General features: G+C 41.9%; 1 protein-coding gene across 1 annotated transcript in view; it reads right to left on the bottom strand.

Moving 5' to 3' along the window:
• LOC311049607 (uncharacterized protein) overlaps positions 1-15,368 on the bottom strand; it is a gene marked incomplete at its 3' end in the record, with an annotated part of 28,549 nt that overhangs the window by 8,100 nt on the left and 5,081 nt on the right. Inside the window, exon 2 of the mRNA XM_084063289.1 lies at positions 9,050-9,151. Coding sequence (XP_083919415.1) covers positions 9,050-9,119 — 70 coding nt within the window. The 5' untranslated portion in view covers positions 9,120-9,151. The remainder of the gene's footprint in view (positions 1-9,049; positions 9,152-15,368) is intronic.

Genomic DNA, 15,368 nt, shown 5'->3' with positions numbered 1-15,368 from the left:
TGTATTGAAGGCTGAAGAGAAGTCTAAGAACAGCACCCTTGCATGATTCTTATTAGACTTATCAAGGTGTTTTGTAATGAAGTGGACCAGTGTGACAACCGCATCCTCTGTACCGCAACCTTTCTTATAAGCAAACTGACAGGGGTCAAATTTGTCTTTAGTTATACTCACAAGATGTTGCAACAGTATTCTTTCCAGTGATTTCATGGTCACTGAAGTAAGAGCTATGGGTCTATAATCCTTATGTTCTTTTGGACATTGGATTTTGGGTAATGGTTTTATGTGTGAGGTTTTCCAACACAGAGGAATTATATGTGTGTCTACAGAGGTTTGAAATATTGGTTGCCACACAGGAGCCAACTCGGATGCAAAGTTTTTGAGGAGAAAAGCACTGCACTCGTCCGGCCCATTAGCTTTCCTTGTGTTAGTACACCGAAACACTTTCCTGACATCCTCTTCAGTGATGATAATTCTGTCTGAGGGGGCAGGTGTTACAGCCTTAAGTATTTCAGTGCACTTAGAGGAATCGCCTAATGATTCGAATCTGGCATAGAAAGTATTTAGGTCATTGGCAAAGCCAAGTTCATTGTATGTCACAATAGGTTTGGTTGGGGCTGACATTCCTGTCATGGATTTCATAGTATCCCACGCCTTTTTGTGATTTTTAGCTTTGAACGCATCCTCTAGGTGCTGTCTATGTGCCAATTTTGCCTGCCTCATTTTAGTTTTTAGCTTATTTTCTGTCAATTTGAGTGCACCGAAATCTTACTGTACAATACTGTACATACTGTACAAATCCTGGCAACACAGTGTCTAGATAACACTGGTTCAAATCTCCAAGTACGATTGCTGGTGCCTCTGGGTACTGTAGTTGTAGTCCATGTACACAGTCAGCAATGGTTTTTGCTGCCTGTGCTGCTCTTCCTGGCCCTTTAGGAGGCACATAGACTATGAACAGTAGAATGCACCCAAATTCGCGGGGGAGATAGAACGGTCTTAAAGTCATGCCCAGGATTTCCACGTTGGGATCGTCGCATATCCCGAGTTTGACGGAATGGGATCGACACCAGAGATCATTAATGTACACACATACTCCACCGTAACCACTCCCTCCACCTCTGTCCAGTCGCACCAGAGTGAATCCGGGGACCTCATAGAGTGAGTCTAGTTTTGATGGTTTTAACCAGCTTTCAGTGAAACATAACAGTGATGCCTCACGAAATTCGTAGCTGTACCTTGTGTATGTTCTTATCGCGCTGATTTTGTTTTCCAAGGATCGCACGTTGGCCAGAACGATAAAGGGGAGCGGGGGGCGGGTGAATCTCCTCCGTAAACGGTTTAGAATTCCCCCTCTTTTTCCTCGTCTCCTCCTCCTCTTTCCTCGGATCAGTTCCACGGGTATACCATCCAACACCGGCAAGTGGACGTGGCCCGCCGTTGTGTTTGGCTCTGGCGGCCGTAATGCCAGTAGTGCAGCTCGGCTGTACACACGGGCGATCCCGGTAGCGCCGTCTTCACGCCAGATGTTTGTCTCGAGCCGGGTCCCCGGTTCTATCGACCAGCACTTTCCACAGAAGTTACTAATGACCAGGATCAGCAGAGCTACCTCTGCGGCTCTCATCTTGGCGACATTGCACATCTTTACATGTGACGACATATAGACACGGACAATACAAATAACTAAACAATAAGGCACACAAGGCAAACTCTGAGGTTGCGGAGCAGCGCACACGGAAGCAGCGTCAGCGTCACAGCGTCAGCGTCACGAGTGAGTGACGCTGACGTCACTCACTCGTAAGTGGTTGGAGTAGGCGCTGTTGTGGTAGGAGCGTTCCGTTTTCCACCCGGAATGGCTCGGTTTCTCAATAGATTTATCAGCCGTTGTTGTGTGAACCCCCCCCCGATCAGATTAAAAAGCTTTTTATTGAACAATACGGCAGATACAGGTACTTGGACCATTTTCGCCTCTACTTGTTACATCCGTGGGATGGGGGTCAGTCCTTTATATTTGATGTCTGAACGTTTATGTAGATTTGCGCTGCAGTAATCTGATCCCTGGTCAGTCAGTCTATCATAGCAGCTGCTATGTTCATATTGCGACAGCTCTACAACAGAACAGAAAAATATTTAAGAAAGAGAGAGAACATTAAACGTACTGAGGTGTGGATGGTCTTCAGGTTCCTGTTTAATAGAAATGGCACTGGCTGAGTCTGGAGAGTTCATCTTCACCTTTAGTCTGGACTCCACACACTTGTCTGAAATGAAGGAATTGAATAAGGACTTTAGGGTTCCATGGTTCTACTTCCCCTAAAAGGGTGATCATTGGGTATTATTAACCCATTTAGACCTGAGGCCCATTCTAAAAACGCCTTCTAAATCCTGACCTAAGTTTTCTGAAAAACTTCAAATATTTATTCCAAAATTACAAACAATGTACAGTATGTTGCTATATACTGTACATAACAACAAGAACCCTAAAAGGGGTTCCCGTCCTGAAAGCTATAGTTACAAAAACGGGTCCCCGCCCAAAACGGGTTGATATATGAGGAAGAATGTTCTTCTAAAAATTGTGTTAAAATTACATTTTTATGTGGACAAAACCCACCAGTTCAAAAGATATAGGCCTATGGCCCTATGTCAAACCATCTACTGCTTGTATGCATATTATAGACATGATGCAGATTCAACTGATTTTTTTTTCTTTTCAGCATTTAGAGCTGAATTAATATTCCCACTGCGTGTTTACCGTTTATGTAAAATTGTGATTTTACAATAAAGTTTATACTGTATATAATTTGAAAAATAAGGAGAAAACCATTGTCAATTATAATAACAGCAGACAGGTGAGTTTGGAGCTAAACTGTCAATTTGCAGCCCATGAACAAGACAGGGAGATCATAGGTCTGACACAATACAGCATGACAGATGTTTAGTTGGTATAAGGATTCAAGGTGCATGAAGACATGGAGCTCTAACTTCACTTGACAATCACATTAACATTACAGACAGACTCTGTCTGACAGAGTAAAGATACTACTGGTGGTTTACAGGCCGTGACCCCCCAAGATAATCATATTTGAACTGAGGACCCCCCACCCTGATAAGGGTAGGAGTTGAGGATCTGCTATTGTGAAAATAGCAGATCTATAAGCTGACAACGCCTCGCATCGCGAGGAGTTGTGAGCTTGTAGCTCGGCTATTTTCAAAACGTTTGCCTTTTTCTTATATTATTTGACAATTTGGCCAATGTTTGACCAGTTTTTTATAGTACTTTGTTGATTGCTTTTGATGCAGTCAATTATTTTCGAGGTACTAAAAAAGTCTTAGAAGTCCTAAAATTGTCACTTCACTGTCACCTGGGGACCGCCCAAAATCATGTGGGGACCCCCCTGGGGGTCCCGACCCACAGGTTGAGAACCACTGAACTATAGGGTTACAGTGACAATAGTGACGTCAACAACAACAAAACCATAGCCTGGCGTAGCCGACTATATCAGAGTGACAATTTTTTTTGCACTCACAGATTCGTCTGGTCCCAGGCTAACAAAACCATACATGTATTAATGCTGCTGCTATGGTGTGGAGCTATTGTTTGTGTTTATGATCACCTTATAACAACCTAACAGCTATTAAAGTCATTGGATTTATGTTCCAACTTAAATGATGCGTTAATAAAGACAAATACATTAAACAAGACGTGATCCGTTCATCTAAAATGATACATAGATGTAGCCCTGAAACATGACAGTCATGGAACCAAGAGTTCCTGGTTTAGAGTGATGTTCGATGTATTTACATTGCCAACTCTCACATGTACATAAACGTTCAGAAGTGCTTTATACCCCTGAGCCACGATGTAACACGTTGATCCGTTCCGTGATAAGTACCCGTATCTCCCGTATTGTTCAATAAAAAGCATTTTAATCCGATCATCAGAGTGCAATACACCTCCCAACCATTAGTGTCGCATGGTTGAAAGCATCGGAGAAAATGTGGAGAAAATGGCCGGCGATGGGATTAAAATGCTTTTTATTGAACAATACGGGAGATACGGGTACTTATCGCGGAACGGATCAACTTGTAACATCCGTGGCTCATGGGTAAGCACTTTATATTTGAAATGTGAACGTTTATGTACATGTGAGAGTTGTAAATGTAAAACAAATGGAACACCACTCTAAAGCAGGAACTCTCGGTTCACATGATGTGAACCATGGCTAACATAGATGCAAAACAACCTGAATGAGTTGATCTTTATACCTGCTGTGTTTCAGTGGTTGAGCTGCTAACAAACGTCCTCCTGCTGCTTAACGACAACACTATTTAGAAACGACACGTTTTACTTTTCTTTGCATTTTACTTTGATGATATAAATCTATGGTATTTTAAAGTGTCAACAACAGTCAGTCAACACACCATGCTGTTTACACTACTGCATTGTGGCAGACAGTGGCACTAGAGCAGTGTTGCCAGGTTTTGTAAGAGAAATAAGCAACGAGGTCTAGGAAAACAATTTGAAAAGAGTCAAGCTCACAACACGTTGTGACTGTGAGCTTGTAGATCTGCTAGATCTGCTAGATATGCTGTTATCTTTGAAACATTTTAACAACACAAATCTGGTGCGGGGGTCCCTGGCACAAAAAACGCAACTCGCTGCAACTTTCAATATTTACAAGAAACTTAACTTTAATAAGCAGACATGGCAACCCTGCTTTGTTGTTCTTCTTCTTGTCTGGCATGTCAAGGAAGTTGCGGTTGACTCCAATGAGCAGGCGCGCCGCCTACTGGGCAGGAGAAGAATGAGAAAATGTGGCACTAACTAGATTCCCAAACTTTTCAGACGTGACCCCCAAGATAATGACATTTGAAATGGGGACCCCTCACCCTGACAACTTAAGCATTTGGCATTTTAGGAGTTGAGGCATTTAGCATTACATACAATTAGTATCCCAACCTGAAAATGTATCTTCTGTTTAATAGAGAGCTGGAGAGAGACACCTGTTACTGAACAAAAGTGGGTTTCAACCTTTTTCATACCAAGGACCCCTAAATTGATGTACATTTGGCCGTGGACCGCATCTGAAAATGTTTTGTGCCAGGGACCCCCCAGAAGCAACGATTTGAGTTAAAATGTTTGCTTACAAATATAAATATTCAAAGATATGCACAAATGTTCAAGATTTTTCAAAAATAGCATATTTACAAGCTCATAGCGCTGCACTCGGTCCCGTGCAATGAGCTTGTATATCTGCTATTTTTGAATAGCCAAAGCTAAGTGGTTAAAATGATTGTGACGCTATGTTAACTAATTTCAATTTCAAACCAGTCTGAAACGCCTAAATCCTATACTTAGGTGCTACTGTTAAGTGTAGTGTCATAAGTCCTATACTTCTGGCACTATACTGGTTGCCGAGGGAGTTCTGACGTGTGTTCCATATAAACTGATGTCCACAAGTGTCTGTTGAAGTTCATAACAAATTATATTTATTCTTAGTAGCTTCGTGCCAATCACTCTAGCATACAATAAATGAATACACTTAATACAACTCAAACATACACAGACCTAACAGCTCTCATGAGACACAGTCGAAAACTGTTTGCCTCTGCCACTGGCAACACCTACTGCTGATTACAGCCCTGTTAAATACCTAGGCAACTTGGCCTTGACCAAGCCCTGCAGTGACATCATCAATTAACAAGCAATTATAACAAGCAATCATATACATGGCTCAAATGGCTCTTACACAGTCATTAAACCAGGTTTATCAAGCTGTGGGCTAGCACACAGGAGCACATTGAGAATGTATTAAAATGGCATTAACATTAACATTGAAGTTCAACCTGTGGATGGTCGTGTCCAGCAGTCCTATTTTAGACATGTTATTAATACACAACCGCAACAAAAACAACTACTTTTAAAGAGGTTTTGACATGTTTATTAATTGAAATTCAGCATCTCAACATCTAAAAAGCTATGAGGTCAAGTTTTCAGGATGGATGGGGTCTGGGGTTGGTTGGTGGAGGAGGTATATCTCTTCAGTTATAGCAGGGGTCATCACCATGCTTTCTTGTGGTGGACATTTTAGTAAAAATCCCATTTTTGCCACGGACAGACAAAATGTGGACAATAATATTACCAGAAACACATAAAGAGCTAGCCCTGAATGACCATATAACAGGTCTGTAACTCTGAGCGTGTACAAATGGAACCAAATGGACCCTTACGGGTCCATTTGGTTCCATTTGTACACTCTCAAGAGTTACGGTGGTCCTTGCAAATAAAACATTTAAGAACCACTAGTACTAGTAGGACTCCTAATGTTCCATACATAGTGTCATAGTAAATCAGAGTCATACATATTCTGAAGAAAACTAAATAAGAACATTATAATGGTGTGTAAATCAAACAAATTGCCACGGACAAGACCAAGTCTTTGCCACGGACACATTTGTCTGTGTACGGACATGTTGATGACCCCTGGTTATAGTCTTGCTTGATCTCTTTTTTTAAAAACATTTTTAGTTGGCAGCCATGACCTGGTCCTGTTTTTTTACCAACACACAGACGTAAAGGGTGTTCAATGGCCCTGATTTATGGAAAAACATGCAAAAGCGTCAAAATGGAGTTTACTGGTTTCTGCCGGACAGCATAATTGTTACCGTTAACACTTGAAGGGATATTTCACTTTAAAACAAACTTTGGGTCATTTTATCATCTTACTCAGGCTTTTGGGAGCACCCCGGACAGTTTTTAAGTTGCTTGATTCAGTATTTAGATATTTGATAGTAATTTTATCAGACACGCCCCCTTCCTATACAAACCCATTGTAGCTACAAACTCCATTTTAACCATGTTAGATTCATCAGAAACACACGTCCTTGGTTCTAGTGACTGATACAGTCTCCTTCTAATACGTGAGGAGACTGTTTTTCATTTATTTTTAATATATTCTTTAGAAAATGAAAAGAATTAAATACAACAAAAACATTTATTAAAAATGGAGAAGAGATCAACGCTGGAGCAAAACAGACTTTTTAAGCCTTTTATTTATTTAGGTGCAAGTTATGACGTTTCGGTCTTTCGACCTTCCTCAGAGTCAGCTGATTAAAAATAGAGTTTGAAGTTATAATGGGTTTGTATAGGAAGGGGGCGTGTCTGATAAAATTAATATCAAATATCTAAATACTGAATCAAGCAATTTAAAAACTGTCCGGGGGGCTCAAAAAAGCCTGAGTAGACGATAAAATGACCCAACGTTTTTTTTTAAAGCGAAATATCCCTTTAAAACAAATGAATGTGAGGATTTAAAAGAAGAAAACAAAAGAGCTGGAGAATGTCTCTAAAGCAGGGGTTCTCAAACGTTTTTCCGGTCGCCTGGGTCACCACACAGGCAGAGGGCCCCATGAGATCTCAACACTAGGGCCTCCCTCAAACAAGAGGAGACAACTCTTGAGCGCTGCATTTACATTTGAATCAGCACAATCTAATCTACATTACTCTCTCTCTCTCTCTCTCTCTCTCTCTCTCTCTCTCTCTCTCTCTCTCTCTCTCTCTCTCTCTCTCTCTCTCTCTCTCTCTCTCTATCTCTCTCTCTCTCTCATATCATTAAGCACGCCCCTGTACGCTGGTGTGTCTTCAGACTACCTGACCAACTGAAACTCTTGTCACAGTGTTCACACTGGAATGTTTTAGCTCCAGGGTCTGTGGACACGCATGTGTTTCTTCAGGTTACCTGACTCTCTGAAACTCTTGTTACACAATTTACACTGGAATGGTTTTTCTCCAGTGTGGACACGCTGGTGTGTCTTCAGGTGACCTGACTGAGTGAAACTCTTGTCACAATGTTTACACTGGAAAGGTTTTTCTCCAGTGTGGACACGCTGGTGTTTCTTCAGTTTACCTGACTCACTGAAACTCTTGTTACACAGTTTACACTGGAATAGTTTTTCTCCAGTGTGGACACGCTGGTGTCTCTTCAGGCCACCTGACTGACTGAAACTCTTGTCACAATGTTTACACTGGAATGGTTTTTCTCCAGTGTGGACACGCTGGTGTTTGTTCAGACTACCTGACTCACTGAAACTCTTGTTACACAGTTTACACTGGAATGTTTTTTCTCCAGTGTGGACACTCTGGTGTCTCTTCAGGTTGAATGACTGACTGAAACTCTTGTCACAATGTTTACACTGGAATGGTTTTTCTCCAGTGTGGACACGCTGGTGTTTGTTCAGACTACCTGACTCACTGAAACTCTTGTTACACAGTTTACACTGGAATGTTTTTTCTCCAGTGTGGACACCTCCACTTATCTCACCCCAATCATCACTGTCTTCAGTGACTTCAGTGTCAGATTCAAGCTCAACTTCAACTTCAGAGCAGTGTGAAGAGATGTCTTCATCAATTTCACTTTTCACTGCTAGTAATGTCAACATTGATCCATCAGGCTCCTCTGGTCTTTGAAGTAGCTCCTCCTGTTCCTCTCTAATGTGTGAAGGCTCTGGTCTCTCGTGGAGCAGACTGGGGCTTCTTTCCTGTCCAGAAGAATCCTCCTCTTTACACACAACAAGGTGCGGGATGTCTAGGAGCAGAACAATAACATGATATTGAACAATGGATTTCTAAAATGTAACACTATTCTTCCTTTGTCCATGTAGAACAGGGGTCGGCAACCTTTTCGACATGAAGTGCCACGTTTTAATTTTCTTGATAGTCAGTGTGCCTTAAGTTTAATTATGACACCACATCAAAAAGTTATATTTCCAACTGATTTTGATTGTCCATATACTGTACATAACTGTTTTTTCTTCTTCTTTATCGGGATGTAATGATCATTAACCCACTTATCTCCCAAACAATTTGCTAACCTCTACACCAAATCTCTTCTCCTAAAATAGCTGATCTACAAGCTAGAGATCTTGTAGATCAGTTAATTTCAGCAAATGCCCCCCCCCCCAATAAAATAGGGATGCTAGGGATCAGTGTTATTATTGTAACAGCTCTACAACAAAACAGAAAATATGAAAGAAAGAGAGAGCATATGAAACTTACTGAGGTGTGGATGGTCTTCAGGTTCCTCCTGTTTAATAGAAATGTCCCTGGCTGAGTCTGGAGAGTTCATCTTCACCTGCAGTCTGGACTCCACACACTGGTCTGAAATGAAAAAGGACTTTAACTGAAGAAAAAAATAACAATACTATTTGCAGAAGGCAAAGGCAACATGGCAAAGACCAACTCTCCAACATATGAATCTTGGGAGCAAAGATTATAGGATTCATATATTAGGGAAGAAATCCTTCGTAATTTACGATTGCACGAGGAAGAATGTGTCAAAAGGTGGATTCCTGCGATGCAAATAATGGTCTTAAGTGAATAAGGTGAAAGTAGCCAATCAGTTTTTCCATGTTTCTGCAACCAGACAGAGTGAGCAATTTGTTTTAATCATCAGGATATAATCATTGTCATGATATATTTTGTCATGATTATTTCTTAGTAAAATTAGATATTGTGACAGCCCTACAACAGAAGAGAAAAGAATAGTGGGTGGTCTTCAGGTTCCTCCTGTTTAATAGAAATGTCCCTGGCTGAGTCTGGAGAGCTCATTGTCACCTGCAGTCTGTCTTGTTATGGACATGACAAACCTAAAATACTGTTCTAACACAGTATTGGTGAGATGTCAGCTATACTCCATATGAAATATGAAATATGAAATCTAGCCTAGCTGTAGCCCTGAAACATGGCTGTCATACCATGACAGTCATGGGCCCACTTGTTCCTGGGTTGTGATTTTTTTACATTTACAACTGCCACATCTACATAAACGTTCGATTTCAAATATAAAGTACTGACCCCCGAGCCACGGATGTAACAAGTTGAGGCGCAAAAGGTCTAAGTACCTGTATCTTCCGTATTGTTCAATAAGAAGCATTTTAATCCGATCGGCGGCCATTTTCTATAAAATAAATTGTAATGTATCAAGAGTGCAATACACCTCCCAACCAGTAGTGTCGCATAGTTGAAAGTATCGGAGAAAATTCGGAACAAATGGCCGCTGATCGGATTAAAAAGCTTTTTATTGAACAATACGGAAGATACAGGTACTTAGACCTTTTGCGCCTCAACTTGTTACATCCGTGGCATGGGGGTCAGCAGCACTTTATATTTGAAATCTGAACGCTTATGTAGATTTGCGCTGCAGTAATCTGATCCCTGGTCAGTCAGTCTATCATAGCAGCACTTGATTCTTGCAGCCCGAGCCCCACGGGCATCTGCTTCTTTCACACCCACAGGCAGAATACGTAAAAAACAGCGATTTGTTGAGTATTAGCTTTTCTGCCTCCTATTTTATCGAGTTGAGAGCAACTGCACACGTAGCCAGTAACAGAACGGTCATTGCGGCAAGAGGCAAGCATGCAGCCAATACACAACAACCATTGTGCAACACGATGGGAACAGTGGGGTGCTAGACCAGCGCTGGTCAGGGATTTCTTTTTTTTATAAATAGACCAGCGGTCGGCGAGATCGACAAGCCGATTGCTAGGCCCTTCTGACCCCCCTTCCGGTGCCTATGGTGTGTGCACCACAAGGCAACATGGCCAATTTGTTTAATCATCTTTAATCATTGGGATATTATCACATATTTTGTCATAACTATTGCATAGTAAAATGTTCATATTTCGACAGCTCTACAACAGAACAGGAAAAATATTTAAGAAAGAGAGAGAACATTAAACGTACTGAGGTGTGGATGGTCTTCAGGTTCCTGTTTAATAGAAATGGCACTGGCTGAGTCTGGAGAGTTCATCTTCCCCTTTAGTCTGGACTCCACACACTTGTCTGAAATGAAGGAATTGAATAAGGACTTTAGGGTTCCATGGTTCTACTTCCCCTAAAACGGTGATCATTGGGTATTATTAATATATGAGGAAGAATGTTTTTCCAAAAATTGTACAGTAAGTGTTAAAATGATATTTGTATGTGGACAAAACCCACCAGTTCATCAAGTATACCTGGTTGGAACCTTAGCTCCACCCACCTGACCAAGCCCCTCCCCTCCTCCTCTACATGACCACACCCACGTGTGTCGTTTTCCTACCCGATCGTAGTAACTTGGCAACGCCCCCTTTTGTGACGCACGTGGAACTGCTTCGCCCCTAATCACTGCGTCTCATTCCAAGAGGACAGCACTGGCCGGCTTTCCTCCGTGGTGGAAGATAGTCCTTGGCGCTGGCACAGCCTGGGGGGGGGGGGGGATCATTTATGATTCTGTCCCTATCGGTACATAACTCCAACGGCGCTGAGTCGGCTCAAGTGGACTTCACAACGTTCGGCACGGCGGCTCGCTCGGCGGTGCATCTTGTTGCTCAAGTCCACTAGAGTCGGCGCGCCTCCGACGTTGTAACTGTTATTTAAGCAATATTACACGAGAGGGTGTGCTTTACCGTCATTATTGGCACGCCAGTGATGCGGTCAGGAACGAGGCGAAGCCGAGTTCCGCCAGCATCACTGAAGTGCCAATAATGTAAGGTAAAGCACACCCTCGAGTGTAATATTGCGATTATACAACAGTTACCAACAAAACACATCCAAATGTATTCATATTGTCGGGCAATTAATAATAAAAATGTTTCGCTATTGTCCGTTTCCCTGTAAAGAGAAGAGTTTTTGACTGAGAGACATTAAATAGTCCCTGTAGCAGTGCTTTGAGTTTGAGGCACCGTCTCATCAACACAGCTGAGCTATCAATGCTTGCGCAGTGGAATGAATTCCAGTAGGCTATATGCTCCGTCGTACGACCGTGTCACGCGGCCAAAATAACTGATCTACAAGCTGACAACGCGTCGCGATGGCGACGCGTTGTGAACTTGTAGATCGGCTATTTTGGCCGCGTGACACGGTCGTACGACGGAGCATATAGCCTACTGGACTGTTAACGAAATGGGAGTCATTTTACTTTACACAGGAGGATATTTATAACCTTCTAACCATTGATCAACCGTAAATCCACCAAATTAACAACATAGTCCATTTTGCATAGCTGTTTGTTCTCCGGTGGCGGCGGTGGGTCAGGCTACTGTCTGTTTGTTTTCCTACCGTGGGACAGAGTGACTTCACAGCACAGCTGTGCCATATAATGGTCTAATCAGGTGCGGACTGGACTGCACTGCGGAGTGATTTATTAATGTGATTAGGCCCGTGCTATGATGCTGGTTTGAAGCACGGCTAGAAAGCTATTTCAACCAATCAGATTGCTTGGTCGGAACTACCTGTTGTATAATTGCCTTTAACTACTTCCTCTTCTTAACTTAAAGTGATTCTAGGTAACTTTAACCACTTAAACACCAGGGTCATTTTTAGAATTTTCGCCTGATATTACATGCCCAAAATAAATCAGTTATAACTTAACAACTACAGGGCCTAGATGCACAATCTTGTTGTCTATGGATAGTTGACACCTTGACAAATGTATATCAAGTTTAGTTGTAGCCTCCACCAGGACAGAGTGACAGCAGATATAGTACAGCAGAAATTATAACTTTTTACCTCCGCCTAAATAAAACTTGAATTTGAATGAGAATAACTTCACTATACTTATTACCAGCAGGCCAAGGATGCACAGTTGTGTTCTACAATCTGAACTGCAGGTCCTCCAAATTTGGTATCATAGAACTAAAGCACAACAATTTTACAGCCATTTTAGTCAGAGTTGTCCTAGACGGACTCTAAAGTTTAGCCATTTGGATAGCAAATGTGCCCAAAGTGTGCCAAATTGTTTTTTTGCCTCAAAACAGGGGATTTTCATGTAAATTCCAATTGATTTCTATTACAGAAGGACAATTACACACTCTGAAGCCTTTCCCCATAATATATGGTATATGCATTTGTATAGTCTACCATTGTGCACTGCATAAATAGAGGAAACAACAAAATATCATAATTTTATCCCCAAATGGAGCATTTTTATTCCATTTTCATTCCATAAAACACTTTCTAAAACTGTATGGTCTCTGAGAGGGTATAACTAGAACAACAATAGTTTTCAAACAACAAAAAGTAGTGCAATCCCTGGCTAAGTTGGAGCGACACATTTACCCAATAAAAACAAAAAAATGTGCGCATCACAAAAACTGCATAGGAATTATAAATCTGTAAAGACCTGTAAACCTGATGTGACAATAAAGTTGATTTTGAAAAAAGCTCCTGGCAGCGTTGGAGCAGTGCAACATTGTACCAAATATTTGCAAAAATAGTGCCAATCGCTAGCTAATTTGGAGCGACACAATTGCTCAATGAAACAAAAAAAAACACTAAATGCAGTATAAACAAAAAACTGCATGGGAAAAGTAGAGAGGTGAGGCAAGGTGAGGGAGGTATATGATTGATTAATTGATTGATTGATTGATTGAATGGATTGAATGGATTGACTGAATTGACTGAATTGATTGAATGATTGAATTGATTGATTGAATTGATGTGTGAGGGTGAATTGGGGATTCACCCCGCTGGGTGAACTGGGGAGTGGGGGTGCTGTTGATGGTACTCTCTAAAGCAGTTCCTGTCTTTTTGCAAACAGAGGTTCACATTAAAGTTCAGACAGTAGATCGGTGTTCTGTTTTCCTTTTTCCCCTTTTTGTGGTAACACCACCAGCATCGTTTGGGCTTTTTGTTATCACCTAAGCCTTTCCCAAACTCAGGCAAGCAGTCGGTTGTGGGACGGGGAGGATCCAAAGAATGACCAGCTGCAAGGACAAGCTTTCTGATGAGTGTTTCCCTGAAAACCTTCTACTTCATGGGAGTCTCATTTCTAATCGCTGAGAGGTGTTTGGACAGGATGAAGGCATTGACAATGGCAACGTCAATAAAATGATAGAACAATGTCTTGTACCACCTCATTGTTTTGTGTAACACTGTGTAGTACTGAATGAGGGCATCAGAGAGATCAACACCACCCATGTTGTTTCTGTAATCAAACACAGGATCGGGGATGGTGACGGTCTTCATTTCAAAAGTACCAGCTTGCTTCACTCTTCTGCCCACTGTTCTGCCACTGTAGGCCTGGTGTATGTTTCTGCACATTGTGTGACCTCTTTTGTGTCCCTCCTGTTGACAAAGAACTTTTCCCCTAGTTGACAAAAAAGTTCCATGTGTACCCGGTGGCAGCATCAGCCAGGACAAATAGTTTGTAGCCATATGGGCTCGGCTTGTCCTTCATGTACTGCCTGAAGGAAATCCTTGCCCTGCTAGCCACCATCCTCTCATCGATGCTAATCTTTTGATTAGGCTGGTAGAAGGGGTTTGCCTAGGGCCTCCTGATCAGATCATTAAGCACGCCTCTGTACGCTGGTGTCTCTTCAGGTCACCTGACTCACTGAAACTCTTGTCACAATGTTCACACTGGAATGTTTTTTCTCCAGTGTGGACACCCTGGTGTTTCTTCAGGTGACCTAACTGAGTAAAACTCTTGTCACAATGTTTACACTGGAAAGGTTTTTCTCCAGTGTGGACACGCTGATGTCTTCAGCTCATATAACCCACTGAAACTCTTGTTACACAGTTTACACTGGAATGTTTTTTCTCCAGTGTGGACACGCTGGTGTCTCTTCAGGTCACCTGACTGACTGAAACTCTTGTCACAATGTTTACACTGGAAAGGTTTTTTCTCCAGTGTGGACACGCTGATGACTCTTCAGGTTAGATGACGTTCTAAAACTCTTGTTACACAGTATACACTGGAAAGGTTTTTCTCCAGTGTGGACACGCTGGTGTGACTTCAGGTGACCTGACTGACTGAAACTCTTGTCACAATGTTTACACTGGAAAGGTTTTTCTCCAGTGTGGACACGCTGATGACTTTTCAGTTCAGATGACTGACTGAAACTCTTGTTACACAGTTTACACTGGAATGTTTTTTCTCCAGTGTGGACACACTGGTGTCTCTTCAGTTCACCTGACTGACTGAAACTCTTGTCACAATGTTTACACTGGAAAGGTTTTTCTCCAGTGTGGACACGCTGATGACTTTTCAGTTCAGATGACTGACTGAAACTCTTGTTACACAGTTTACACTGGAATGGTTTTTCTCCAGTGTGGACACGCTGGTGTCTCTTCAGCTCATATAACCCACTGAAACTCTTGTTACACAGTTTACAATGGAATGTTTTTTCTCCAGTGTGGACACACTGGTGTCTCTTCAGGTCACCTGACTGACTGAAACTCTTGTCACAATGTTTACACTGGAAAGGTTTTTCTCCAGTGTGGACACGCTGATGACTTTTCAGTTCAGATGACTGACTGAAACTCTTGTTACACAGTTTACACTGGAATGGTTTTTCTCCAGTGTGGACACTCTGGTGTCTCTTCAGGTCACCTG

This window comes from Gymnoscopelus microlampas (assembly GCF_963454915.1).
Source record: "Gymnoscopelus microlampas genome assembly, chromosome: 1".
Classification (NCBI taxonomy): domain Eukaryota; kingdom Metazoa; phylum Chordata; class Actinopteri; order Myctophiformes; family Myctophidae; genus Gymnoscopelus; species Gymnoscopelus microlampas.
Note: the sequence above shows the minus strand (reverse complement) of the source record. Positions and strands in the feature narration are given on the sequence as shown.